Genomic DNA, 26,259 nt, shown 5'->3' on the forward strand with positions numbered 1-26,259 from the left:
TCTTTCCCACATAAAAAGACGGCATTCAAATCACACTGCTTTGAGCTTGGAGTTGTGTGCTGTCCCAGATGTAGTCTGTCTTTGTTTATAATTGTATATTTTAAATGGTTAGTAATAGCCTTTAATTCTTACATACTGTACGTAAAAATATTATGTGAGTAATACTGTAAACATAGCTTTCACTGACTGTAAAAGGATCTCAAGAAAAAAAATTGTATAGCAAGAGAAATAGACAAGAAGCGTCAGGAAAATGTAAATGTTTTACTCTACTCAAGTAGACCAATTATGATAATGGGCACTGACAAGTATCAGGGGTTGTAATTGTTCTTTTAAAGAAATTAGACATTTTCTCTGCTTTCTGCATAATCATGTTGACCTTTCACCCTCCACGCTGAGCCAGGGAATTGTGCTCATGTGAAGAAATGTAAATGAGACTAGTGTGTTGAGCCAAGAAGGCTTATTTTCCAATCAAAATCTCCACCATTGAAATTATGTTTTGAACGTTCCTCGTTCGTTCATTCACCATGTCTAGTTTTCAAAGATCTAATACAGTGTATAGAAGCATTTATGTTTTTCTCTCTGACAAAAATTGGTTCAATTGAGTATCATGCGTCAGACAGAGATTATTTGAGATTTTCAGACTTCCATCTTTACAGCATCATCTTACAGGAAGTCAGATATTGCACTTGAATAGAGTCTCTGTCAAGTCAGAGTAGTTCAAATGATAGACATCAAGTGTTGAGGACTTGATGTGAATAAAGGTTTCAACCCTGTCCCTGTCCCTGAGCTCTGTAACTGGGACTCATTTCCACACAAATATGTATCAAATGTTTTAAAGAACTACAATCAGGGGTTGGAACTGTAATTATTTTACAATTGTTTCATTCTGAACAGAACCGTTTTTTCCCCCTGTCCGTTCCACTGTTCCGACCATTAAATTAATTAACCAATCGGTGTGGATAGAGCAGCTTGCTATAGAGCGGGTAAGCGATTTAATCTGTATAGGAAAGTCGTTAAGAGCAAATTGTATTTTGCTGTAGCAGCATGGTTTAATCATAATGACACACACACTGTGCTGTCAGTCATCTTGTTATGACATGCATTATCTAAATTAAGCCCACAGAATTATACCTACGGAGGAGCGGCTTCTAACTTTGAAAGTCTTTGAACTTCTGAGTTGTATAGTATCCTTAACTAGCTTTGAAAAGGTTAATCCATTCTTCTCTAATTTAACATCTTTCCCTAATTTCTGAATCACGCTTGTAACGTTGTCAATAGGCTATAGTAACCTATGCTTCATAGGGGGAGGGGCAGGTAGCCTACACACACGCACACCCACTGGCAAAGATTTCCAGCTGGCAGGCAGACTCTGGAATACGTTTCTGAGTGACAGAGTGATGGCTTTGCAAATTGCACTTTGCTGCAATTTTTGTGGGACTGAAAAAAAATGCCCGGAATGTAAAATAACGTTATTAACTGGTTCTCGTGCTTTTAAAATAACGGTTCTGTTCCGGAACAGTATAGATCACTTTCGATTCCAGTTTGGATTTTGTTCCTCTAATAATCTTGTTATTTTCCGGTTTTCAGTTCTGTTCCCTGAACCGGTTCCAACCCTTGACTACTATGGATCATCTTTGCTTTCATCCCAGTTATACAGTGCCTTGTGACAATATGCCCTGAATATTTCTGAATATTTAATGTGTTTTTTATTATGGCCTGGTAGTGTATAATTGACAGTTAAAAAATTCCCTTGATGGCCGCCCTGCCTGCTGACTTCTGTGATATGTGCCATCTGTTTACAATGTCGACTAAAAACCTTGAACCAACATTTACTCACTTTGTTGTTCGCCCCACAGAGTGACACTATCTTCATCTTACACACAGCAGACAGGCTATGCCAATATCCAAAATGTTTCTTCTTTTAGCATTGTAATGCCATGACATTTCCCTATCACATTGAAATGAAGGTCAAAGTGTATTGAATTACAGTTCATCCCCTGTTTATATTTTCTGTCAGAATTTTTGCTAATTTCTTTTTCATCTCTTCAGTATTTTAACTTGTCAACGTTCAGAACACGTTTAACATTGAGAAGTACACAATAACGTCTGAATCCCAAAACTTCCAAATCAGCTTAGAGGCAGGAGATGGATACACAATAAAACTCATGAGGGAATCATTTCTAAATCCTCCCAAATCCTTTTTCTTCATAAGCAGCTGGTAACATGTTTAAAATATCAGGCATTACCCAGCTTACTCTATTCAATATCAAGTCTCAGGCAAGCTGGAGAAAAAACACCTCATATTTCAGCATTTGCTTTTTAATTTCCTCTGTGCTGCTATCAGACATAGTCTGGAGTCTTTTTTCTCTCTTAATATGCTATGGGACGGAAGATAAAAGTGTTGTGTTATTCAGTGTGACCTGATGGTGCTTTTACAATGTCCTTTTATCCAGGGGTCAGCTCCTGGGTTTTATCTTATCTGACTGTCATTCACACTGTGCTGCGATATGGCCAGACGCATGAAAATCCTTGATGAGTCTCCCAACCTTAGGAAATATCAGACATGTGCATACACAGCTCTTCCTGCTCCTAACTGCTCCTCCAGTCGCCACCTGAGTGGGCGATGATGATGTGGCCGTGCTCAGTGCTTCACAGCCGCCTGTCTTATAAAAGGCCATGTCTGGTTGGACAGCCTGCTACAGTGTTCTGCTGTGTGAAGGTCACTTAGGTAGAGGAGAAGAGCTAGAGGAGAGGAGAGTTGATGGCTGAGTCGCTGGCTGTGCTTGGAATTCTTATGTGCTTTAGCTATCTAGTCTATGGTAGCACTTCAGCTCACAGCTCTATATATCTATGCATATAGTAGACCCACTCACTGTGCCTACGGGCAGCATTCTATCCTGTTTAAAGTATTCATGAACATTCATAACATGTTTGCTCCATTTGACATGAATCAAAATGTCACTTTCACATGAAAAGTAATATGCTGAAGTTGTGATGACTGGCTGTTAGTGGAGGTGCTGTGAGGTGTGTTAGTCTACAGGTGTCTTTAGACTGGGCTGTCAAAGTGAGACAGGGCGTTTTCTTCCCCTGCTCTGTGGTGCACTGCACAGACCGCATCTACATTAGCATAATATACACTGATTGCTTCAGCATCAGTAATAATATTCATAATTTTATTGAATCAGCGATTTTATCCCCAGCTCTAAGAGGAATGGATAGACGAACACGTGCTGCTGCCTCTGCCCATTTAGCCAAGCCAACTGTAGCGTGCTGGCTCTCGTACTGGGATGAAGGAGAAGAAAAAAGCCTTCCCCAACTGCACCATTTTCTCTGTCTATTACTTACAACCTACCACATAATGAGCTACTGCCACCACACATTTCCACCATCGCTGATACGAATATACGTTTTCCTGCCAGATAATGGAAATATGCAAATGTCTGATTTATTTTGTCCATCCATGCTTTCTTTCATTACCTTATTCTAGGGTTGTATATTACTATGAATAAATAATCCAGTGGTAGCACATAATTATTCATTGTGGTTATTAAATAACATTCATATTTCGATAAGGCTATTACCCATAAAGGGGAGCTACTCTCGTCTCGCAGCATAATCCCCATTTCACGCCTGCATTTCTTCCTCATCTATATTTATAGCTTTTGACCTTGAGTTGACATAATGGACGATGTATTGATCTCCTGAAAAGGAAACATGTCCTGGGTTATCACTGTGTCACTCGCCAACTCCATTTAGACCGTTTAAATTAGGCCTGCTCATCAGCCTTAGAGGACTGTGAGATCCATTTTGACCTATAAGTTGGAGGGGTAATATCATTGACATGATGTACTTCACAATTTGAATTTTAAATCATATTAATTCAGTCATTACACACTGTGAAAGCTGAGACATTGGGAGCTGAAATGAAATCCTATTCAATTAAAATGTCCCTCCAAAGCTTCTTGGCACATTGCAAATAGTATTTCTGCTAAACTCTGTCACTCCCATCATAAGAATCCCAGACTAGAATTACTAGTTGGCTGTCCTTGAAGCTATAAGCAATTTTTTCATTTGGCTTGCCTGCTGTACCATTTAGTTGACCCATGAAATGTGATATTGACAGGGCTGGCCTTTTGGGAGGTTTTTTCTCATGGGCTCAGAGACTATTGTGGTTGTTTTTATGACGTAATGATACCATTCAAGTGGACAGAAATCACTCACATAAAATGTTCATAACCTCCACTGGTTGGTTAAGAAAAAGTATAGAACAGAACCTGCAGATAATGCCCTCAAAAAGTTTTGTTTTGAAATTGGCTATGTCACAATGTGATATATAGAGCTTTCTATTTTGACTTTACAGTAACTGTGATTTTGACTTTACAGTAACTGTGATTTTGACTTTACAGTAACTGTGATTTTGACTTTACAGTAACTGTGATTTTGACTTTACAGTAACTGTGAAATTATTTGATTAAGTTCACTGTTCTCTGCAAACCACAAAGCCACCTTTCACCATTCTACAGTATGTGACTGATCCCCTCTCTCTCCTCTCCAGGTTTCTCTATCCTCCAGGCCATCATGGAGTCAGCGGTGGCCAATAACTGGCAGGTTACAGCCCGGTCGGTAGGCAGCATAGTGGACCCTACAGAGTACAAACGCATCATAGAGGAGATGGACCGTAGGCAGGAGAAACGCTTCCTCATTGACTGTGAAGTGGGAAGAATCAATGCCATACTGGACCAGGTACAGTACAGGGGGTTTTAACATGAATACACTGCTGCAGTAGCTGAGGGGGTTTGCTGAACTACACTTGGATGATGAGTTACCTTACCTGAAACATGAAGACTGTTGGAAGCTATCAGAGCTAATTGCATTGCAACCCGAGTTTGGATGTATTGGTGCTTGTGACATGGCTCAACTGAATGAATAAACAACCAAGGTTTGGTACCGTATTTAGACTCTTATACCTATGGAAAAAATGATCACACACACACAGTTTATGAGCTTTAGATCTTAGGTGGCGACACCACTCATTTAGTTGTCCTTTATGTGTGTGCATGAATTTAAGCTTGATAATCTTGATTCTACAAAAGATGATTAAAAGTTTGGCTGTGCACTTCTTGTTTGTTTTCAAATACAAAGAGGACTTTATTCAAGAGAGTCTGATTCACCGACGTAGCTCTCTGGCTTTGTTCCATCCTTTCAAAGAAGCCTTTTAGGAGCCTCAGTCTGCCATTCAGTATGCCTCCATTCCATCAATACCTCTGAAAGTCCCATCTCCATTAGTAGGGACCTATCCTGGCACCTCCAGCTTTGTACTTCTTATTCCTTTTCCATTATTACCCTCTAAGACATTTAACAGGGCTTTTCCATTACCCTCTAAGACATTTAACAGGGCTTTTCCATTACCCTCTAAGACATTTAACAGGGCTTTTCCATTATTACCCTCTAAGACATTTAACAGGGCTTTTCCATTATTACCCTCTAAGACATTTAACAGGGCTTTTCCATTACCCTCTAAGACATTTAACAGGGCAGTAAGGCTAAACCCCTTACTTAGAGCCTCGTAATAACCTCACACACCACAAACAGAGGGAACATTCTCTCTTTAAGGGGGTTATGGTGCAACATAACCAAAACACAGGAAAAACTAAATTAAAGCTTGTTGTTGGTTCTTGTTTGAGGTCGACTCTTAGTCTACATTTTCACTTAGGAATAACAGCTACTATTAACAATGGTTCCCCGTTTCCTAGGTGATCAGCCACTGAATTGGCCATTAGTGTTGATTTTTATGTATTTGTTTATGTCTGCTGTGCACAAGCTTGGAATGGGTTCACTAATGCTATTGTCAAGGATTTATTTTAATCCCAGTTGTTTTATTTTTTTGCTTGCTACACTCAGGATGACATTTAATGCTGATATACAGAGTTTGATTAATTAGCGATGTAATACCCAACTGATAGATTATAACTAAATGCTTTAGGTTTTTTCATAAAACATGTTTCCTATGAGTTTTTTTCTAACATAATTGATATGTTTGAAATATCCCCTGAGCAGTGACATAGGTCAATGGCCTTTTTTCAAATGTTCTATCTGTCAATTGAAATTGAAGTAATGCCACAATTTGTCATTTTTAGTCAGTGGTGTTGCAGGGTTTTCTCTGAAAATGTAACAGAGCTCTAATGAGATGGAGGGCCAGGGGCAGACGGCTCAAAGGAATGGGATTGACTGACTGACTCCCAGGACCTTCAATCCACACAGGACTTACACTCTTCATAATTACACTGTTTGTTTCACCCATGCTAGGTTTCCTCTATGTTTTACACAAAACCTACAGGGTTCATATGATGGTGGGTGGGTGTGTGTGTGTGTGGGCCTCATATTCATCATTAATCATGTCTGAACGCTGACCTTCTTGCCCTCTGCTGAGGTGTGTGTGTGCGTACAGGCCTCTGCCTCTCATATAATGATCCTTCATTATGATTGTGCTAAAGAGTTTTACTGTGACCTTTCAGACATATTTGCCACTTGACCTTGAAGGATGTACAGTGGGGAAAAAAAGTATTTAGTCAGCCACCAATTGTGCAAGTTCTCCCACTTAAAAAGATGAGAGAGGCCTGTAATTTTCATCATAGGTACATGTCAACTATGACAGACAAAATGAGATTTTTTTTCTCCAGAAAATCACATTGTAGGATTTTTAATGAATTTATTTGCAAATTATAGTGGAAAATAAGTATTTGGTCAATAACAAAAGTTTCTCAATACTTTGTTATATACCCTTTGTTGGCAATGACACAGGTCAAACGTTTTCTGTAAGTCTTCACAAGGTTTTCACACACTGTTGCTGGTATTTTTGCCCATTCCGCCATGCAGATCTCCTCTAGAGCAGTGATGTTTTGAGGCTGTCGCTGGGCAACACGGACTTTCAACTCCCTCCAAAGATTTTCTATGGGGTTGATATCTGGAGACTGGCTAGGCCATTCCAGGACCTTGAAATGCTTCTTACGAAGCCACTCCTTCGTTGCCCGGGCAGTGTGTTTGGGATCATTGTCATGCTGAAAGACCCAGCCACGTTTCATCTTCAATGCCCTTGCTGATGGAAGGAGGTTTTCACAAAAAATCTCACGATACATGGCCCCATTCATTATTTCCTTTACACGGATCAGTCGTCCTGGTCCCTTTGCAGAAAAACAGCCCCAAAGCATGATGTTTCCACCCCCATGCTTCACAGTAGGTATGGTGTTCTTTGGATGCAACTCAGCATTCTTTGTCCTCCAAACACGACGAGTTGAGTTTTTACCAAAAAGTTCTATTTTGGTTTCATCTGACCATATGACATTCTCCCAATCCTCTTCTGGATCATCCAAATGCACTCTAGCAAACTTCAGACGGGCCTGGACATGTACTGGCTTAAGCAGGGGGACACGTTTGGCACTGCAGGATTTGAGTCCCTGGCGGCGTAGTGTGTTACTGATGGTAGGCTTTGTTACTTTGGTCCCAGCTCTCTGCAGGTCATTCACTAGGTCCCCCCGTGTGGTTCTGGGATTTTTGCTCACTGTTCTTGTGATCATTTTGACCCCACGGGGTGAGATCTTGCGTGGAGCCCCAGATCGAGGGAGATTATCAGTGGTCTTGTATGTCTTCCATTTCCTAATAATTGCTCCCACAGTTGATTTCTTCAAACCAAGCTGCTTACCTATTGCAGATTCAGTCTTCCCAGCCTGGTGCAGGTCTACAATTTTGTTTCTGGTGTCTTTTGACAGCTCTTTGGTCTTGGCCATAGTGGAGTTTGGAGTGTGACTGTTTGAGGTTGTGGACAGGTGTCTTTTATACTAATAACAAGTTCAAACAGGTGCCATTAATACAGGTAACAAGTGGAGGACAGAGGAGCCTCTTAAATAAGAAGTTACTGGTCTGTGAGAGCCAGAAATCTTGCTTGTTTGTAGGTGACCAAATACTTATTTTCCACCATAATTTGCAAATAAATTCATTAAAAATCCTACAATGTGATTTTCTGGATTTTTCTTTCTCAATTTGTCTGTCATAGTTGACGTGTACCTATGATGAAAATTACAGGCCTCTCTCATCTTTTTAAGTGGGAGAACTTGCACAATTGGTGGCTGACTAAATACTTTTTTTCCCCACTGTATCTGAAAGTGACAGGATATCACTTTCTCATTCAGGTCAGGAGAAATGTATACCTGTCCTGACTGATGTGAGAGGTTGAAATCTGGACATGTATTAGCAGAATTCAGCTTATTAATTCTGAGCTGTCTTATGAATACCAATATTGTAATTCTGTTTAACGTCACACAATTGTAAGTGTAATATCTCTGATTCTGAGTCCTGACTGCCACAGCCCCAGTGTGAATGTTGAAGCCATCGGTGGCTCTGGTGTTTGAGACTGGCAGGACACGTCTGGGTCTCTCAAGGACGATTCATTATGTGGGTCGTCACATCAACACTTTGCTTTAATATCAGCAGCTCCCAGTGTAAGTAGGACACGCGCCATCCAATAATGGCATACAATCAGCCTGCTAAAAATAGCCCTAGCCTCCTAGCCTGAGGGAAGATCTCACACAAAGTCAGGCAGGAGCCTGAACACAACCATAATCACTCAACGATGCACTGGGCTGGATGGGATAAAGAGAAGCCACCAGAAACCAGCAGCCATTTTGAACTGTATTCCTCTATGTGTTGATTGGTGGGGTCTGGGAGTTTGCCCTGCCCTGCAGGCTCTCTCACCATATTAAAGGTATCAACCTGCTAATCCCCTCAGTAAAGAATAGGCCCAGGCATGAATGGACCTCACTCTCACAAGCTGCTCATAAATGACTAAGTGACACATGTGTGTAATCCTGGCCACAGGACCAGTTTACCACGAGAGAGAGAGAGAGAGAGAGAGAGAGAGAGAGAGAGAGAGAGAGAGAGAGAGAGAGAGAGAGAGAGAGAGAGAGAGAGAGAGAGAGAGAGAGAGAGAGAGAGAGAGAGAGAGAGAGAGAGAGAGAGAGAGAGAGAGAGAGAGAGAGAGAGAGAGAGAGAGAGAGAGAGAGAGAGAGAGAGAGAGAGAGAGAGAGAGAGAGAGAGAGAGAGAGAGAGAGAGAGAGAGAGAGAGAGAGAGAGAGAGAGAGAGAGAGCGAGAGCTCATGGGAATGGAGCCACGCATGCAGCCTCCCTCTGCTGTGCTGTGTTCTTCTGGGTGGTGGAGTAGGAGAAATTGTATAATGCCCGCTAGTGGACTAGAATTCCACACCCACAGAGAAGAGGAGGAGAAGTGGGAGAGGAGGGTGGATGAGCTGGACTCTGCTGGAGGGGGGAAATGGGAGCTTGTAGAGGGAACCTGACTGTGTGTGATTTACCGTATTGCTAAATGGTTTGTTTTACATAGATATCAATGTCAACGGTATGACGTGATACACTGTCTTTGTAGTAGTACTGTAGTTATAGTATTATTTGTACACATTTGTATGACCTTTTCCTGCTGAATTGTTTTATCCGTTAATTAAGCAAAGAAACATAGAGGTTTAAGTAGATTTGAATCCTAGAGATGCCAGTTCCCATTCTGAAGGAGTTGGATGACAAATGACTCTAATACAGCAACAAAAAGAAAAGGCTCCATCAGTGGGAATGCTTTTAAAGGCAGCCAAATCCTTTGGAAGGCACCGGGGTATAGATGGAGTCCTGCACAGGGCCGCGGCTCCAGTCTGCTTAATTAAAATAGATTCCCCAAGGAGTACTTAGGCTAATGGTCCAGCAGCAGCACAACCCAGTACAGCACAGCACAACCAGGAGGAGAGGAGAAGAGATGAAGATAACTGTGCTTTCTTACACAATGGGCAGGAAAGAGAGAAAGCCCTCTCTCTCCCAGACAGACTGATGGGCTGGTTTCTAACTTTTACTGCAGAGGAATACAGCAACACATTTCAGCTAGGACTTCATCTGAATGTTAATGTTAGTGTGTCTAATCTCATCACCCAGAATCAAATCTTCCTTTGTGCTGGCCATCGGTTTGATGGCTACTCGGTTTGAATGTTAAGGCTGTCATGAAGGACTAGTGTGTTTCAGTCTAGAATCTTAGGTTAATCTTCATAGATTTGTTATTTTTCTTAGTGATGAGGTATTATGCCTTTTGAAGGGTAAGAATGATTTATTATCAATCATCCTGTTTTTAATCACAAAGGGAATTGACTAAATGTCTACAGATGTAGGATCTTCATTTGAGCCTGTTTACTACAGCAGAAAAACCCTGCAGGACCAGGAAATGTGAATTGTTATGTGGATTATAATTCATGGAATTGTGTAGGGGTTGATACATTTTTACATGGAAATTACAAACTTCAGAAGCCTTTTTTAAACCTCAAATACACTACAAGTTTTACATTTCCTGCAACAGGGTGATCAAATTAAGAATGTACATCTGTAGCTGTTTTCTCCTGGCCATGAAATTAATGCGCCACCCTCTGGCTCCGGCTGCAGACACAGCTAACAGCTGACCTATGGTCACACTGTGATGGATTGACTTTCAGCGAGGGAGTGGCTCCCTCCTGTTAGCCTGTCGCTCCACAATCCATAAGATTCATCCTAAATGAATGAGATGCATCACACATTGACCACACGTTGACCACACATCACTAGCTAATATTTGAGGCTGATTTGTGAAGAGGACAATAACTATGAACATTCCTTGATGGCACCCAGGCTGTCTATTGCATTTATTGTTCATAAAAAATGGGGGAACCAATCAATGCAGTCAATACTGGAGCTCCTCTCTCACTCTCCAAGTGTGCAGTTGGATAGGGTCTAGAGTGTTTGACAGTTCTCCTTTTTCACTAGGCCTTTGAAGAGTATTTCCACCCCCCAAAGGGGTTGATGGTGAGCTATCCACCCTGACTAGGGAGGTGGAACCATAGAAATAGAATGGAATGACATTCTATTTGTCTGGAACACACTGGCCTGGTCCACCTAGCCCCTGACCAACCAACCTGCCAAAACCAACAGAGACAGGTTCAGATCAGGAAGTGAACTGATGTGGCTGAGGCATGAGGATGACCCCACAAACGTCCCCATCTGTCTGTTTTAGGTGCAGGCTATAAATATGATCATCCCAGGGGAAGCAGGAAACTGGAGTGCCAGGATCCAAAAAATATTTGTTATGCACACATCACATGCTTTATTATGATTTTTTTGATTTTTTTTATCTTAGTCCACTTTTCTAGAGAACAAGATGTATAAAACAGCACATTATGCATCCACAAGCTATTATGCATACTGTCTTCATATACAGCAATTATGTATCCTAGACTGGAACTGGCCTCCTTTGAATGTTAATGCGTATGAGTCACTGAAATACCTAAACTCGCCCTACTTGCGTGTGTGCTTGCGCATAGGCACACACACACATACACACACACACACACACACACACACACACACACTGAAGAGTGGCTTTTCATTAGAAGGGACTGAAATTGGATTTGCATAGTCATACGTCTCTGCAACAGAGAACCAGCACAGAGGAACACAGATATATTCCAGCTTTCCGCATTTCAGATCACAGCGCAATATTAAGTTACTCATGAATTACTACGAATGAAACAGACTTCAATATTTGAGCCAAAAAGAACATTTCAAATGGCAAATTTTTAGAGGCCCGCATATAAGCGAATGGCCTGTGTTTTACGGTGTGATGCAGTTAGCCCGTTCCTTTCTTTCTGTGACTCTTCAGAAGAGAGTATTAGCTGCTGGCTCCAGGCGCTGCAGCTTCATTAAGTGCTTGCTGTGTTGTCACACTTGGACCACCGTGGCTCCTTCCCTCTCACATGGATGAATCCCAGATAAAGGGCTTTTTGTTCCCTGTTCTTTATTAATTGATCTTTTTGATTATGCATACTTTCTCACGCATGGTGCCTTGCCTGCCTGCCTGCCTGCTGCAGGGAGGGATGATGAGAGGCTGATGGGCAGGTTGGTTTTGCATGTGAGATCAGATCCTCCACTGCAGACAGAGTCCCACTGTCAAGGAGCCTGTTTGGGGGAGCAGGCCTGCAGGCAGGACCTGAGGGAGGGGTTACTGGTGTAGGCGGAAAATGTCAAACACAATGAAATGATTGAGCACCGCCTCCCAGGGTAATGGGATTTAGTGTGGAAAGTGTATGGGGAGGGTAGGGAGAGGGACTGAGCTGTAACCTTGGAGGTTGAGGATGTTCTCTCTCCAGAGACAATTAGGACATATTAAAGGGACTAAGCAGATGATGGTTGAAGGGTAGAGGTGTGAATGAAAGGACTGACTGGATGCTGTCTGAATGGGTAGATGGATGCCATTACAGATGAAGACTTGTGGGGCATTTTGTGAAGATGTCCTTTAATGTGATAAAACAGTTCTGAGGCAGAGAGTCCTAATCCTACACTGTTTCCTTTGTTACATCTAACAATACAGTCCTCAGTGACATTGAGGGAGGTGGAGGAGATGTGAGAATTGAATAAGCGATGCAACGCAACACATTGTATCTCTTTGCCTTGATACTCTTACAATAATAGTAATCCATATTGGGGGTTATTCAAAGGTCAAGTGAAACGTACCGTAAGTTTACCACCAGTTCTTTATTGGAATTCATAGGAATTTTCTAGACTATTTTACAATGTGTAAAATTCTCTCCTACGTAACTGTCAGAACGCTGAGTGTGGATGTGGTGCAGGGAATCAAGCGCAGGAACAAGGGTGTTCGTCAACAGAATTTAGTAATCCAAAATAGAACTCCAAACAGGTGAATAGCCACCCAACCGGGAGGCAAGAACAAATTACGCACACACACACAACAGTGCGTAAAAACAAGAAAAGGCGCACGCAGTGCGGACTCTCGACAACAAACAATACGAGAGAGAAAACCCATCAACAGTAACAGCTGACATAACAATCACACATAACACCTGACCCAACACACGATAACTAAATAGGAAACAAAATCAAACACTAACAAGGGATAGGTGTACAAACAGACAAAACCAAACAAACATGAAACATCGAACGGTGGCAGCTAGTACTCCGGGGACGACGACCGCCGAAGCCTGCCCGAACAAGGAGGAGGAGCAGCCTCGGCCGAAACCGTGACAGTACCCCCCCCTTGACGCGCGGCTCCAGCCGTGCGCCGATCCCGGCCTCGGGGACGACCAGGACGACGCGGAGCAGGGCGCGTAGGGTGACCCCGATGGAACTCGGTCAGCAGGGACAGGTCTAATATGTCCCTCCTCGGCACCCAGCACCGCTCCTCCGGGCCGTACCCCTCCCACTCCACGAGATATTGGAGACCCCCCATCCGGCGTCTCGAATCAAGGATGGACCTCACAGTGTACGCCGGAGCCCCCTCGATGTCCAACGGAGGCGGAGGAGTCTCCTCTATCTCATAGTCCTGGAGTGGACCAGCTACCACCGGCCTGAGGAGAGACACATGGAACGAGGGGTTAATATTCCTGTAATCAATAGGCAGTTCTAACCTGTAACACACCTCGTTCAACCTCCTCAGGACTTTGAATGGCCCCACAAACCGCCGACCCAGCTTCCGGCAGGGCAGGCGGAGGGGCAGGTTTCTGGTCGAGAGCCAGACTCGATCTCCAGGTGCGTATACAGGCCCCTCACTGCGGTGGAGATCGGCGCTCGTCTTATGCCGACGGATGGCCCGCTGCAGATGGACGTGGGCAGCGTTCCATGTCTCCTCCGAGCGCCGCACCCACTCATCCACCGCAGGGGCCTCGATCTGGCTCTCGTGCCAAGGTGCCAGAACCGGCTGGTACCCTAACACACACTGGAAAGGGGTTAGTTGGGTGGAGGAGTGGCGGAGAGAGTTCTGCGCCATCTCGGCCCATGGAACGTATCTCGCCCACTCCTCCGGCCGGCCCTGGCAATAAGACCTCAGAAACCTACCCACATCCTGGTTGACACGTTCAACCTGCCCATTACTCTCCGGGTGGTAACCCGAGGTAAGGCTCACCGAAACCCCCAACCGTTCCATAAAGGCTCTCCACACTCTGGAGGTGAACTGGGGGCCTCGATCAGACACTATATCCTCGGGTACCCCGTAATGCCGGAAGACATGGGTAAACAGAGCCTCAGCGGTCTGTAGGGCAGTAGGGAGACCCGGCATGGGAAGGAGACGACAGGCCTTTGAGAACCGATCCACAACGACCAGGATGGTAGTATTCCCCTGTGAGTGGGGAAGGTCTGTAACAAAGTCCACCGAGAGGTGGGACCAGGGTCGTTGTGGAACGGGCAGGGGTTGTAGCTTACCCCTGGGCAAATGTCTGGGCGCCTTACACTGTGCACACACCGAACAGGAGGAGACATAAACCCTCACATCCCTGGCTAACGTTGGCCACCAGTACTTAGTGCTAAGGCAGTGAACTGTCCGGCCGATACCTGGATGTCCAGAGGAGGGGGACGTATGAGCCCAATAAATGAGGCGATCGCGTACCTCGAGCGGAACGTACGTCCGACCCACTGGACACTGTGGAGGACTTGGGTCGGTGCGTAACGCCCGCTCGATCTCTGCATCGACCTCCCATACCACCGGTGCCACCAGACAAGACTTTGGTAGTATGGGAGTGGGCTCAACGGACCTCTCCTCCGTGTCATACCGCCGAGACAGGGCATCTGCCTTCCCGTTCTGGGACCCAGGGATGTAAGTGATTTTAAACACAAACCGGGCTAGAAACATAGTCCAGCGGGCCTGGCGAGGATTCAGTCTCCTAGCTGCCCGGATGTACTCCAGGTTACGGTGGTCCGTCAAAATGAGGAAAGGGTGTTGAGCCCCCTCAAGCCAATGCCTCCACACCTTTAGGGCCTGTACCACGGCTAACAGCTCCCTGTCCCCTACGTCATAATTCCGCTCCACCGGACTGAGCTTCTTAGAATAAAAGGCACAGGGGCGGAGCTTAGGTGGTGTGCCAGACCGTTGTGAGAGGACGGCCCCAATACCGGCCTCGGACGCGTCTACCTCTACCTGGAATGGTAAAGCGGGATCCGGATGCGCCAACACCGGCGCCGAGGTAAACAGGTCCTTCAGTCTCCCAAAAGCCCTGTCCGCCTCAGCAGACCACCGCAAGCGCACCGGACCCCCCTTCAACAGAGACGTTATGGGAGCTGCCATCTGTCCAAAACCCCGAATAAACCTCCGGTAATAATTCGCAAAACCCAAGAACTGTTGCACCTCTTTCACAGTGGTTGGGGTTTGCCAATTACGCACAGCTGACACCCGGTCAACCTCCATCTTCACCCCTGACGCAGACAACTGATAACCCAAAAAGGAGACCGACTTCTGAAAGAACAGACATTTCTCTGCCTTGACATATAGGTCATGCTCCAACAGTCTCCTCAACACTCGGCGCACCAGGGCTACATGCTCAGCTCGGGTAGAACTGTACACCAGAATATCGTCTATGTACACGACTACTCCCTGCCCCTGCATGTCCCGGAAAATCTCATCTACAAAGGATTGGAAGACTGAGGGAGCATTCATTAACCCATATGGCATGACGAGATACTCGTAATGACCGGAGGTCGTGCTAAATGCTGTCTTCCATTCATCGCCCTCTCTAATGCGCACCAAGTTATATGCGCTCCTGAGATCCAATTTTGTGAAGAACTGAGCACCGTGTAATGACTCCGTCATAGTCGCAATCAGAGGAAGTGGATAACTGTACTTCACCGTAATCTGATTGAGACCGCGGTAATCAATACACGGGCGCAAACCTCCATCTTTTTTCTTCACAAAAAAGAAGCTCGAGGAAGCGGGTGAAGTGGAGGCCCGTATGTATCCCTGTCTCAGAGACTCGGCGATGTAAGTTTCCATCGCCTTCCTCTCCTCTTGAGACAAGGGATACACATGGCTCCGCGGGAGGGCTGCTCCTGACTGGAGATCTATCGCACAATCCCCCTGTCTATGAGGCGGCAGCTGCGCCGCCCTAGTCTTACTAAACACCAGTTTCAAATCCTCATACTCGGGGGGAATATGCAGTGCTGGCATTAGATTCGGACTTTCCACCGAGGTCGCCCCTATGGAAACACCCAGACACAGCCCCTCACACTGAGCAGACCACCCTTTAAGAGCTTTCTCTCGCCACGAAATAGTAGGGTCATGGGTAATCAACCAGGGAAGCCCCAGCACCACCGGATACGCAGGAGAGTCAATCAGATAGAGCTGAATCGTCTCCTCATGACCCCCCTGCGTCACCATCTTAAGGGGCGCTGTGACCTCCCTAATCAACCCAGATCCTAACGGACGGCTATCTAGGGCATGTACAGGGAAAGGCTGATCAACGGGAAGGAGAGGAATCCCTAACTCTACACAGAACTGGCGATCTACAAAATTCCCAGCTGCGCCTGAATCTACGAGCGCCTTATGCTGGGAACGAGGTGCAACCTGTGGAAAACAAACAGGCAAGGTTATGTGAACGACAGAAAGCTCTGGGTAAGTAGGGCGCCTACTCACCTGGGAGGACTCCCCAATGCGTGGCCTGCCTTCACCTCCACCGGGGGACCTTCCCTAACACCTAGCCGCGGTGTGCCCTCCACGGCCACAGTTGGTGCAGGGAACGGCCCCCCTCGGGTTCCTACTCCTCCGTTCTCTAGCGCCAGCACCTCCGAGCTCCATAGGGCTCGGCTCGGAGGTGCCGGAAGGTGGAATGTGCAACCCCCACCCGGGACGTCCACGGGTGGCGAGCAGGGTGTCCAGCCGAATGGCCATGTCGACCAGTTGGTCAAACGACAACGTGGTATCCCTGCACGCCAACTCTCTCTGGACGTCCTCCCGGAGGCTGCAGCGGAAGTGGTCTATGAGGGCCCGCTCATTCCACCCTGCATCTGCCGCTAGAGTCCGGAACTCCACAGCAAAATCCTGTGCGCTCCTCATCCCCTGTCGGAGGTAGAACAGACGCTCCCCCGCCGCCTTCCCTTCGGGTGGATGGTCAAACACGGCACGGAAGCGGCGGGAGAACTCCGCATAGGTAATAGTAGCGGCGTCTATTCTCCTCCATTCGGCGTTGGCCCACTCCAACGCCTTGCCGGTGAGACAGGAGATGAGGGCGGAGACGCTCTCGTGTCCCGAGGGCGCCGGGTGTACGGTGGCGAGGTAGAGCTCCACTTGCAGCAGGAACCCTTGACACCCGGCAGCGGAGCCGTCGTACGCCCTCGGGAGCGAGAGCCGAATCCCGCTGGGTTCCGGAAGGGGGACAGGAGGACTGACCGATGGGAATGGTCCGGTAGGTGGGGGCGTGGGTACCCCGCTGCTTTCCCATCGGTGGAGAGTGTTCATCACCCGATCCAGGGCTTGACCGATCTGGTTGATCCTGTCCTCCTGCCCACGAAGACGGTCCTCCATAATGTCCGTTGGCGCGGTTGCTCCTGCTGATTCCATGGGTTGATGTGTGATTCTGTCAGAACGCTGAGTGTGGATGTGGTGCAGGGAATCAAGCGCAGGAACAAGGGTGTTCGTCAACAGACTTTAGTAATCCAAAATAGAACTCCAAACAGGTGAATAGCCAACCCAACCGGGAGGCAAGAACAAATTACGCACACACACACAACAGTGCGTAAAAACAAGAAAAGGCGCACGCAGTGCGGACTCTCGACAACAAACAATACGAGAGAGAAAACCCATCAACAGTAACAGCTGACATAACAATCACACATAACACCTGACCCAACACACGATAACTAAATAGGAAACAAAATCAAACACTAACAAGGGACAGGTGTACAAACAGACAAAACCAAACAAACATGAAACATCGAACGGTGGCAGCTAGTACTCCGGGGACGACGACCGCCGAAGCCTGCCCGAACAAGGAGGAGGAGCAGCCTCGGCCGAAACCGTGACAGTAACACTGAATGTTTGATATTCAATAGAGTTGCAGTGGCTGACACGTAGAGAGCATCCTTGTCAAAACTGTGGGGGAGGAAGCCTAAAAAGACAGTGAAAATAAAGTAAAAATGAACTCCCTTTCTCCACCCTCTCAGTACTGGACTGGATGGACAGTATCTCCATGATGAAACCACCTTGCTGTTCTACTCTGTTCCGTTCTGCCAGGGATTAAGAATGAGAAGTTTGGTAACCTATCTCAGAGTAACTTTGGTGCGGTAACTAAGCCTGAACTAGTCATTAGAGCAGGGGCGCAACTTTGGTTTTAGAAGTGGGGGGGGACGTAATAATAATAATTATTTTTATCCAGTCAGATTAACACTCCAAACAGCCTACCCGACCACTCAGAGGCGTCTGCATGGTCCTAAAGCACACCATTGCCTTGTTTTGTATCACATTCCAATGATAAACCCCCCCCCCCCTTCCCCAGTGAAGGCCCCTGCATTAGAGTAAACACAACAGCTAGCGTTGGTTGTTCATGCCCGCCTGCCCGCTATCACTGGGAGAGAACAGTTTTGTTCCTAATTAAGTCTATAATACAGCCCTGTGGCATATACAGCTACAGCAGAAAATGGCAGAGAGCACTTTACATTTGAGCAGGCAGTTGTGTTATGAAAGGGGAATTTTTCTGCGGGCCTTCAGTCCTGACCTTATTTTACACATTGACGGTAATGCAAAGGAACAAGCATTGTCATTGCAGCACAAGTCTCACCCATGCACACACACACACACACATGCAAACACATACCCAGACCCTGTAAGATAAACACACTCATATACGTATCAGACATTACCCAAGGAACCTTATTTAAGAAAGCCAATTATTCTGGTTTGTTTGTTTTTGAACTGAAAGATGACAGTTGAGTCTGTGCGGTTTCTGCTGCTCAACAAATTTCACTGATGGGGATGGTGGTGGTGCACTATATTTGCTCATTAGTGCAAATAGACTGGAGACCCACAACTTTGACCAAGTGGATCCACGCTCTACTACTGAGAACTAATAGATGCATTCAGGTTCTATTGTGTCTTCTTGGAACAGTAGATGAATAGAGTACAGTACAAGACTTCCAGACGAGCTAAACCACTTCTATGCTCGCTTCGAGGCAAGCAACACTGAAGCATGCATGAGAGCACCAGCTGTTCCGGATGACTATGTGATCACGCTCTCCGTAGCCGATGTGAGTAAGACTTTTAAGCAGGTCAACATTCACAAGGCCGCAGGGCCAGACGGATTACCAGGACGTGTACTCCGAGCATGTGCTGACCAACTGGCAAGTGTCTTCACTGACATTTTCAACATGTCCCTGACTGAGTCTGTAATACCAACATGTTTCAAGCAGACCACCATAGTCCCCGTGCCCAAGGACTCTAAGATAACCTGCCTAAATGACTACCGACCCGTAGCACTGACGTCTGTAGCCACGAAGTGCTTTGAAAGGCTGGTCATGGCTCACATCAACACCATTATCCCAGAAACCCTAGACCCACTCCAATTTGCATACCGCCCCAACAGATCCACAGATGATGCAATCTCTATTGCACTCCACACTGCCCTTTCCCACCTGGACAAGAGGAACACCTACGTGAGAATTCTATTCATTGACTACAGCTCAGCATTCAACACCATAGTGCCCTCAAAGCTCATCACTAAGCTAAGGATCCTGGGACTAAACACCTCCCTCTGCAACTGGATCCTCGACTTCCTGACGGGCCGCCCCCAGGTGGTAAGGGTAGGTAACAACACATCTGCCACACTGATCCTCAACACGGGGGCCCCTCAGGGGTGCGTGCTCAGTCCCCTCCTGTACTCCCTGTTCACCCATGACTGCATGGCCAGGCACGACTCCAACACCATCATTAAGTTTGCCAACGACAAACAGTGGTAGGCCTGATCACCGACAACGATGAGACAGCCTATAGGGAGGAGGTCAGAGACCTGGCCATGTGGTGCCAGGATAACAACCTCTCCCTCAACGTGACCAAGACAAAGGAGATGATTGTGGACTACAGGAAAAAAAAGAGGACTGAGCACGCCCCCATTCTCATCGACGGGGCTGTAGTGGAACAGGTTGAGAGCTTCAAGTTCCTTGGTGTCCACATCACCAACAAACTATCATGGTCCAAACACACCAAGACAGTCGTGAAGAGGGCACGACAAAGCCTATTCCCCCTCAGGAGACTGAAAAGATTCGGCATGGGTCCTCAGATCCTCAAAAAATTATACAGCTGCACCATCGAGAGCATCCTGACTGGTTGCATCACCGCCTGGTATGGCAACTGCTTGGCCTCCGACCGTAAGGCACTACAGAGGGTAGTGCGTACGGCCCAGTACATCACTGGGGCCAAGCTTCCTGCCATCCAGGACCTCTATACCAGGCGGTGTCAGAGGAAGGCCCTCAAAATTGTCAAAGACTCCAGCCACCCTAGTCGTAGACTGTTCTCTCTGCTACCGCACAGCAAGCGGTACCGGAGTGCCAAGTCTAGGTCCAAAAGACTTCCCAACAGCTTCTACCCCCAAGCCATAAGACTCCTGAACAGCTAATCATGGCTACCCGGACTATTTGCACTGCCCCCCCCCCCCCCCACACCATATTTTTACGCTGCTGCTACTCTGTTAATTATTTATGCATAGTCACCCACTTGTACATATTACTTCAACTACCTCAACTAGCCGGTGCCCCCGCACATTGACTCTGCACCGGTACCCCCCTGTATATATAGCCTCCCTACTGTTATTTTATTTTACCTCTGCTCTTTTTTTCTCAACACTTTTTTTTTTTAATCTACTTTTTTATTAAAAATAAATGCACTGTTGGTTAAGGGCTGTAAGTAAGAATTTCACTGTAATGTCTGCACCTGTTGTATTCGGCGCATGTGGCCAATAAAATTTGATTTGATTTGATTTGAGTGGCTTGCAAAAGTATTCACCCCCTTGGCATTTTTCCTATTTTGTTGCCTTACAACCTGGAATTAAAATGGATTTTTTGGGGGTTTGTATAATTTGATGTACACAACATGCCTACCACTTTGAAGATGCAAAATATTTTTTCTTGTGAAACAAACAAGAAATAAGGCACAAAAACAGAAAACTTGAGCGTGCATAACTATTCACCCCCCCAAAGTCAATACTTTGTAGAGCCACCTTTACAGCAATTACAGCTGCAAGTGTCTTGGGGTATGTCTCTATAAGCTTGGCACATCTAGCCACTGGGATTTTTGCCCATTCTTCAAGGCAAAACTGCTCCAGCTCCTTCAAGTTGGAAGGGTTCCGCTGGTGTACATCAATCTTTAAGTCATACCACAGATTCTTAATTGGATTGAGGTCTGGGCTTTGACTAGGCCATTCCAAGACATTTAAATGTTTCCCCTTAAACCACTCAAGTGTTGCTTTAGCAGTATGCTTAGGGTCATTGTCCTGCTGGAAGGTGAACCTTCGTCCCAGTCTCAAATCTCTGGAAGACTGAAACAGGTTTCCCTCAAGAATTTCCCTGTATTTAGCGCCATCCATCATTCCTTCAATTCTGACCAGTTTCCCAGTCCCTGCCGATGGAAAAACATCCCCACAGCATGATGCTGCCCCCACCATGCTTCAATGTGGGGATGGTGTTCTCGGGGTGATGAGAGGTGTTGGGTTTGCGCCAGACATAGCGTTTTCCTTGATGGCCAAAAAGCTCAATTTCAGTCTCATCTGACCAGAGTACCTTATTCCATATGTTTTCCGATGTGCCCTTGAGCAAGGCACTTAACCCTAATTGCTCATGTAAGTCACTCTGGATAAGAGCGTCTACTAAATGACTTAAATGTAAATGTAAATGTTCTAACTGTGATGTTGTTTCTCCTGCAGGTAGTGACCCTGGGGAAGAACAGCAGAGGCTACCACTACATCCTGGCTAACCTGGTGAGTAGAGTAGCACAACACAACAGCCCTCCTCTCTCTCAGGGGCTGTCTCAAACATTTATGAGAAAATGGGATTTGGAATATGGAATTTGAACAAACTGTACTTTTACGAACAAATAAGAACACACATTATCAGCACCAACAAGAAAGTTTGAACTTTTTATGCTTAGCTTGCACCGTTATCCAGAACACAATATCTCAGAAAACACTTTCCTTTTTTAACTGTAAAGGCCATACAGATGAACCCAGTTGTTGGGGACAGATTGTTTGATGCCTGCATGTTGTTGGGTACCTCTGGTTTCACTGCAGGGCTTCGCTAACATGAGCCTGGACAAAGTGTTTGCTGGAGGAGCCAACATAACAGGCTTCCAGATCATCAACCCAGAGAACCCTATAGTCACACAGTTCCTCCAGCGCTGGGAACGCCTAGACGAGAGGGAGTTTCCTGAGGCTAAAGGCACACCACTGAAGGTACAGTACCACACAGCTGTCAATGTTGTGTGGAAGTTTTATTTACAGCATGAAACATCCTTCTCTCTGCCCATATCTACTTCTGGCCCTTTTTCTCTGCCTATCTGTTCATCTATCTGTGTTTCTCTAGCAGTATCAAAGACATAACATTTTCACTCTCTTGTCAAAAGGAAGGCTGTACTATTCTACTTAAAAGCTTTTGTCAAATTTAACCAGATAAACTGTCAGTGAGGCAATAGTAAAATCAAAGTGGCAAAAATAGGTTTTCGGTTTGAAAGTACTACAGTATGAACTAGCTTTGGCATATCAGGCAGCAGCAGACTGCCAATCACCAATTACTCCTGAATAAAACAAACCTTGAGGCAGAGTAGCAGTGGGCTGTTCAGCTACTGCTGTACCTACTTGATAGACTCATTTTCACAATTTATTCAATTTTCACATTGTGCTTTATATGTAAGCGTGCTCATTACACAAACCAGCAAGTACCCTTTGGACTGCTCTCATAATGTCATGATCTGCTGTGGTGGTTGTGTTTCAGTACACGTCGGCACTGACCCATGATGCCGTGCTGGTACTGGCAGAGGCCTTCCGGTACCTGCGGAGGCAGAGGGTGGACGTGTCCCGGAGGGGAAGCGCTGGGGACTGCCTGGCCAACCCGGCTGTGCCCTGGAGCCAAGGCATTGACATAGAGAGAGCACTCAAAATGGTAGGAGGGATCTTCACAGATGCCCAGGTGTACCCCTGTTACCATGCCTTTAAAATATAGTAGGATATTTTGACTATATCTTGACTATCTTTACTTATTCTGTTGAATTCTGAATTCTGCTTACAAACCAAGCAGAGTGGTTGTTTTGTGAAGGTTATTACGGTTCCTTGTGTCATGGTGTGCTTGGCAGGTCCAGGTACAAGGTATGACAGGGAATATCCAGTTTGACTCGTTCGGTCGGAGAGCCAACTACAGCGTCGATGTGTATGAGATGAAAGTAGGGGGGCCCAAGAAGGTAAGTAGAAAGCAGTACAGTGGCTTAACATGCGGATTACAATGAATAATGAAATGTTTCTCCAATACCCATACATTCTAAATGGTAGGAATTTTGGGTAGGCGAAAATATAAAGTTTTATAGTATGTGAAAATTGAGTATGCTTTAAATGCCAGGATGTCACACTCATTTCGGCTTTTCATCTAGTATAATTCGATGCACACTTAAGGAAGAGAATAGATTTTTTTTCCCCCACGTGTTTTTGACAACAGCTGATAATCAGACATGGTGACACGCTGTACCAAAATGAATGAATGGTGGGAATCAACACAATTGCACATTAGATTATGCATTCTCAGTATGGATGAGCCAAGTATGTTGATATTTGTTGCTTCAATTTCATTAAACAGGATGTTCTAAATAGTATGTAGTAGGATAGTACACAGTATGCAGTTTAAGTCATACCAGTCCTCTTTCTTTCTTTCTTTCTTTCTTTCTTTCTTTCTTTCTTTCTTTCTTTCTTTCTTTCTTTCTTTCTTTCTTTCTTTCTTTCTTTCTTTCTTTCTTTCTTTCTTTCTTTCTTTCTTTCTTTCTTTCTTTCTTTCTTTCTTTCTTTCTTTCTTTCTAACTGAGATTACATGTTAAGCTAGCTCAGTTATATGGACTGTAAATATCAATACACAAGTAATTACACATTAAATATTTTAGTAGTTAAACATTAGCATGACTCCATGACCTCGTCCTGCATGCTCCCTTTGTGCTCTGTCATACCTGGGGCAGAGGGGGCCAGAAAGGGGATACACCAAGGCTGTCTGGAGTAGTGATATTATATTAGCCAGTAACCCCACTACCCCCCACACATACTGGCCTACGATTCGGGCGCTGTCGCCATGGTAGCTCTTTGGCTCTGAACTCTGACGGGGTGCCCACAAAATCTAGGACCAAAAGGAGGTGCCCCCACATTGTCCACATAGCTCAGCTCATCTGGCCCACTGCAACACAGCGACCCATAGGTGTACACACACTGTGAGGCAATCTGCAGTGAGAGCTGAGTGAGGAGAGAATGAAAATTGAACAGAACAGAGAAAATAATAGAATACAACAGAACGGAAAAGAACAGCAGAACAGAAAAAAACTGAACAGATAGCTAGAACAAATGAATAGACATTTTGTAAATCTCAGCAGTTATTGAATAGGTTCACAGATGTCAGATGTACATTTTTAGTAGCAGCTCTACATATGCTTAATGTTTATACATATACACAAGCATTTCGCTCCACCCGCTATAACATCTGCTAAACACGTGGATGGGACAAATAACATTTGATTTGATTTGATGAGCAGAAGCCCTCACTCTGTAAATTGCAACTGAAATAGCTTATGGCTGAATAAGACATATTTATTCTTTTTTTTTTTCTGGTATTAGTATTGCCAAGCAGCATGCGAGGAGCATCCCACTGGGCACAGACGTCAGTTCAACGTTGAGTTGTCAACTATTGTGTATTCAACGTGAAATCAACAAAAAAATTCACCATCTCATTGGAATTAGGTTAAAAGTTTGGTGAAAGAAATGACGAAATTCCCTTACGTTGATGACTTTTTGCGAATCCAATGAGTTTTCCATGTTGATTCAACTTAATCACATACATTGTTGGAGGTTGAAATGACGTGGAAACAACATTGATTCAACCAGTTTTGCCCAGTGGGATTTGATGAGCAGTAATGTATGGTTATGTAAAGGACCAGTGACTGAGAGGGAGATTAGCTGAGAGTTGAATGCTCTTTTCCCCCACTGTATCTGTAGCAGAGGTTGGAGCTTCATCTCCAAGCACAGCGCCAGTACAGGGCTTTTTATCTCACGTATCATCACATACCCCCCTTCAGGCCAAGACTCTCATCAGACATGCTCACCTGCCAACTGCACTTGGAGGCTTTACTTGCAAATGTCTTTTAAATGGCTGTTTCTTGTAATAACTATGATGTTTCTGTCACTTTCAGACCGGGTACTGGAATGAATATGAAAAATATGTATATATTGTGGATGCGCAGGTCACCAACGAGTCCTCTTCTGTGGAAAACCGAACGATTGTGGTCACTACTATTATGGTACACTTTCCAAGCAGATTTTAAATGTTCCACCTCTAAAAAATTCTGCCACTCAAGGTCAAGGTGTCCATTGTTACATTCTGTCCTGGGAGGGTAGAACTATTTTCTTTTGAGTTGCTTTCCATCCACTCACTACATGTTGAAACAGTCGATGCACAAAGAGTGTTTCAACTGTATCCGTGTGGGTGATAAAGCATTTTGATTTTCCATATTACGGTGGCCTGTTGTAGCAGTGACATCACAATAACGGCTTTGGTAATGAAACTAGTTAGAGCCTATAGACTTCATCTAATACACATTCAGTGCATACGTACGTAAGTAAAAACCTGTTTCTTACTCATTAAGTAAATGGTCAATGATGACGGGGATAGATACAACAAAACGTCCTGTAATGATAAATTGTTTCTCTCTGGGGACGCAAAATAACTGCCATTTGAGGAGGACATAAAAAGCTTTGGTTTGTTTATCCCCTTGTTCAAATCTATTTTGAATCGACCATTATGAGTTCTGTACTGAAGTATAACCTCTGCGGCTTCCTCCAATATCCAGAGATATTAGGGGTCAAAGGTCAGGGATAGTTAGAGATATTATAGATAAGGTATTTTTAGTTCAAGCAGAGAGATTAATAAAAATCAGCAGGATGTATATACAGTTAGTAAGAATACATTGGTCATTTTTAAATGTAAAATAAGGTAAGCCTTATCTTACATTTAAAACGATGGCCTTCTTTCTGACTCTGCCTATTATGTCCTCATCTTAGGCAAATTCAGAATACGAAAGTCAGGCAATATCATCTAGATGTAAGCATGTCATGATCACACTCATAAATACTAAGGATACTTCTGATATACACAGGGAAATGGTAGGACCATTGTAATGTTTTGATAGCAATATCG

General features: G+C 45.1%; 1 protein-coding gene across 2 annotated transcripts in view; it reads left to right on the top strand.

The window, feature by feature from the left end:
• LOC311142081 (glutamate receptor 3) overlaps positions 1 to 26,259 on the top strand; it is a gene marked incomplete at both ends in the record, with an annotated part of 112,891 nt that overhangs the window by 68,555 nt on the left and 18,077 nt on the right. For both annotated transcript variants that reach the window (XM_084177650.1, XM_084177649.1), the window contains 6 exons: positions 4,556 to 4,743; positions 21,753 to 21,806; positions 22,116 to 22,277; positions 22,816 to 22,983; positions 23,174 to 23,278; positions 25,256 to 25,363. In XM_084177650.1, the coding sequence (XP_084033776.1) occupies positions 4,556 to 4,743; positions 21,753 to 21,806; positions 22,116 to 22,277; positions 22,816 to 22,983; positions 23,174 to 23,278; positions 25,256 to 25,363 (785 nt within the window). The remainder of the gene's footprint in view (positions 1 to 4,555; positions 4,744 to 21,752; positions 21,807 to 22,115; positions 22,278 to 22,815; positions 22,984 to 23,173; positions 23,279 to 25,255; positions 25,364 to 26,259) is intronic.

The sequence above is a fragment of the Coregonus lavaretus genome (assembly GCF_964263955.1).
Source record: "Coregonus lavaretus genome assembly, chromosome: 15".
In the NCBI taxonomy this organism is placed as follows: Eukaryota; Metazoa; Chordata; class Actinopteri; order Salmoniformes; family Salmonidae; genus Coregonus; species Coregonus lavaretus.